The 3,253-nt window shown below is 51.7% G+C and overlaps 1 protein-coding gene across 1 annotated transcript; it reads right to left on the bottom strand.

Moving 5' to 3' along the window:
* Positions 1-560: 560 nt before the first annotated feature.
* Positions 561-2,956, bottom strand: SEPHS2 (selenophosphate synthetase 2). The gene has a single exon (XM_033101917.1). The coding sequence runs from the start codon at positions 2,634-2,636 to the stop codon at positions 1,290-1,292; it is 1,347 nt and encodes a 448-aa protein (XP_032957808.1). The 5' UTR covers positions 2,637-2,956; the 3' UTR covers positions 561-1,289.
* Between the last annotated feature and the right edge of the window lie 297 nt (positions 2,957-3,253).

Raw genomic sequence — 3,253 nt, 5'->3', positions numbered from 1 at the left:
TCCCCGTTCTAGATCTCCCCCTAGACTGGGTCTGCTGGAGAACAGAAGCAGTGTCATGCTTTTGTTTTCCCAGGGCCTGGTACTTGAGTAGATCAAAGAAATACTAATTTAGAGGAGCATGTCTCATGGGATCCCCTCCATGACTTCCCTACCGTAGGTGAGTATGGCTGCACCTGTTGCAGATGAGGAAACTGAGGCCCAGAGACTTGTCTGAAATCATCTAGAAAGGCACAGGCTGAAGCTCACAAGCAAGTGAAAGGAGTCTCCCCACCCACTGCAAGGAAGTAAAGGAGGCCGCTCACGTGCTTGGTGTCTGCTGGTCACCTTGTCACTGCCTTTCCTTCTGCCCTCTGTCCTTTCTCTTCATCTTCCTCAAGCTTCAACTCCCCACCCTACCTCTTTCTTTTCTTCCTTTGGCAAACCTAAATCTGGGTGTTAAATCCCCTGGTCCAGGATCAGGGAAAACACGAGAAAACTCTCCACTTTGCCAGACTCTAAATCTATCATCCTATTAGACTATAAAAGATTAAGAATTCCAAGGACCCAAACATTAGCCAGAAGAATTTTCAACAAAGTCCTTTTTATTTATGTCACTAGAAATTACTTTATTGATTGAATCACCAGGAATTTTCAGCACGAGATCTAACATCTTATTGACCACCAAGGCCTGGGCTCTGGGGCTTGCTCTGTCTCTCCCAGTCCTGAAAGGGGTTTAGAGGGAGAGACGTCATTAACAGAGACCAAGTCAGATGGTGCAGGTTCTCCTTTCCCAGTCGTTGGACAAGCTGCTCAATTCTTGTCCACAGCAGGAAAGACAGTATTTCAGAAAAATCTAATAAAAAATTTGACATTGCATTATGAGATCTCTCTTAACAATTTATATTTGTCAACAGTATTGGTCCAAACTTATTTGCTTCTGATCTAAATTTTTTTTTGCAATTTGCTTTTTTTTTTTTTTGGTATGGAATTTTAATAATCTCACTCCCTGTGCAGAAATGAATCAACTCCAGTGCCAAGAAAAATCCCTCAAACCAAAAGAACCTCATCTTGCTATTGGAAAAAGGAAAGAGGTCTTTCTGCTCCTCCTCTAAGCTAGCCTTGACCATATCTTCCCCTGAGTCCACATGTGCAGCTTATGATGGGCTTATTCAAATCACCTAGAAAGGGCAACTGTGGAACTACTATGCAGGCAGCCTTCTTTGGAAATTTCTTCTTAAAATCAGCTCTTGACGATCATCCATAAATGTGTACAAAGGCTCTACGGTCCCAACAACTTCTGCTATTCCATTTCATGAGCTCGTCTCGGAAGAGGCATTGGAATTGTCCGGAGCAAGAGCAGTAGCAGTGGCCCCACGAGGTAGAACCTCAATAACTCGAGGCTTGTCAATAATCCGGGCCGTCCGGTTTCCCTTTTCCACGATGCCGACGATCCATGCTTGGTGACCCTCGCCATACTTGGAAGATTTGATTTCAGAACAAAAGCGAGCAGCCTGTTCCCTGGGCAGACAAATCAGTAATCCCCCAGAAGTTTCTGAGGAGGTTCCTTGGAGGAGTCCAAAGCGCCCACTGGCCTTGCTGATGGCAGCCATCTTGGCAATGATTGGCAGATTGTGAATGACAAAGGACACCTCATTTCTCTGTTGTTTTGCAAGGTTCTGGGAGTGTCCCAGAATGCCGAAGCCCGTGATATCGGTGGCTGCATGGGCGTTAAACGTGTGCATTAACCCAGCAGCCGTTCTGTTGAGGGTAGCCATGTTGAACATAGCTTCCTGATAGGCCAGCTCCACCTCTTCTCTGGAAACCACCATCTTGATCTTATTCCATCGTTCAGGGTTATCCAGCCACTGGTGGGCATTGACAGCCACTTGGGTCCCCAAGGGTTTGGTTAACACGAGCACGTCCCCCACAACGGCACTGTCGGGCATTATGAATTCATTTGGCTGACACACCACCGTGGCCACGCCACCCACGATGATCCAGGGGTTGACCACCGTCTGCCCCCCGGTCACCGCGGTCCCGCCTTCCTCCGCAGCGTCGCGAAAGCCTTTGACCATCAAGGGCGTGATCTTATCTCGTTCCTCCTCGGTCATACTCTGGCTGATGCTGAGCAACATCAACATGTTGTCACACTCGGTGATGCCCATGGCGTAGAGGTCACTCAGCACGTTGGCACAAGCGATGCGCCCCATCATGTAGGGATCTTCCACCAACGGGTAAAAGAAGTCCGTGGTCTGCACGAGCGACAGGCCTCCGTGCCTCAGGGGGATGACACAGGAGTCCATGCCGATGCCCAGGGCTGGGAAGGTCGGGCTGGGGTCCGCCTGGAGCGGCAGGCCGGCTTCCTGGGCCGCCTCTTCATGGCCGCCCAACGCCCGGCCCGGCGGGGGCCGCTCGTCCGGCCGCGTCAGTCCCGCCAGGAGTTTGAGCAGCGTCTCCTGGGGGACCTTGCAGCCTCAGCCCTTCATGCCGGAGAAGCCCGTCAGCCGCCAGCTCGGGCTGAGGCCCAGCGCCTGGGGCTCGAAGGGCCGGTAGCTCGAGAAGCTACGACCCAGAGACAAGCCCGCTGGAGCCGCGGAGCCTTCCGCCGCCGCCGCCATCGCCTCCCCGCCGGCGCCCGGGGCCGCGGCTCCCGCCATCACGCCTGCCCAGCGACGAGGGCAAGAGAGGCCAAAAGAGGGGAGTATTCCAGTTAATACTGAGTTAATACCGAGTAACAAGTCAGATGTTACCACTGAGAGTCTCCCCGGGCTCGACTAGCGCCGCCGGACTCCGGGAATGCCGCGCGGTCCTGGCCTTCGTGAGGGAGGGACCGACGGCCTCCCCTATTTATACCCCTGATGATGGACAGCCGTTTCATCCAATAACGACGTTGCCACTGAGAGGCGGGCTTCCTTTGGTCTAAAAGACTGACGTATTACAAACCAACCACCAACTTGCGAAATCGGCCCCGGCGAGATTACAGAACAAGTACTTTGGTTCGCTCCCCGGGTTGTAATTTAAACGATCTCGTGGGCGTGGCTGGCAGAACTCTGGGGGGCAGTTTACTGAGTACAGCATTTTGAAACACGAGGGAAGATCCGTCTCTTGCGAAACCTCATGCCGGCCAGAATTGTCCCAGGGGTCGCTTGACAGCGCTTGTGATCAATCCAGGGTAGGAAAATAGCCAATGGAAAAAGTCGGAAAGAATAATGAGAAATTAGATATGAAGTTACTGCCATTAAGTAAGCAAACTGCAGCATCACAATAATGAAAT

This window comes from Rhinolophus ferrumequinum (assembly GCF_004115265.2).
Source record: "Rhinolophus ferrumequinum isolate MPI-CBG mRhiFer1 chromosome 15 unlocalized genomic scaffold, mRhiFer1_v1.p scaffold_54_arrow_ctg1_1, whole genome shotgun sequence".
Taxonomy (NCBI): Eukaryota; Metazoa; Chordata; class Mammalia; order Chiroptera; family Rhinolophidae; genus Rhinolophus; species Rhinolophus ferrumequinum.
The sequence above is the reverse complement of the archived record's forward strand: the minus strand, read 5'-3'. Positions and strand labels throughout refer to the sequence as shown.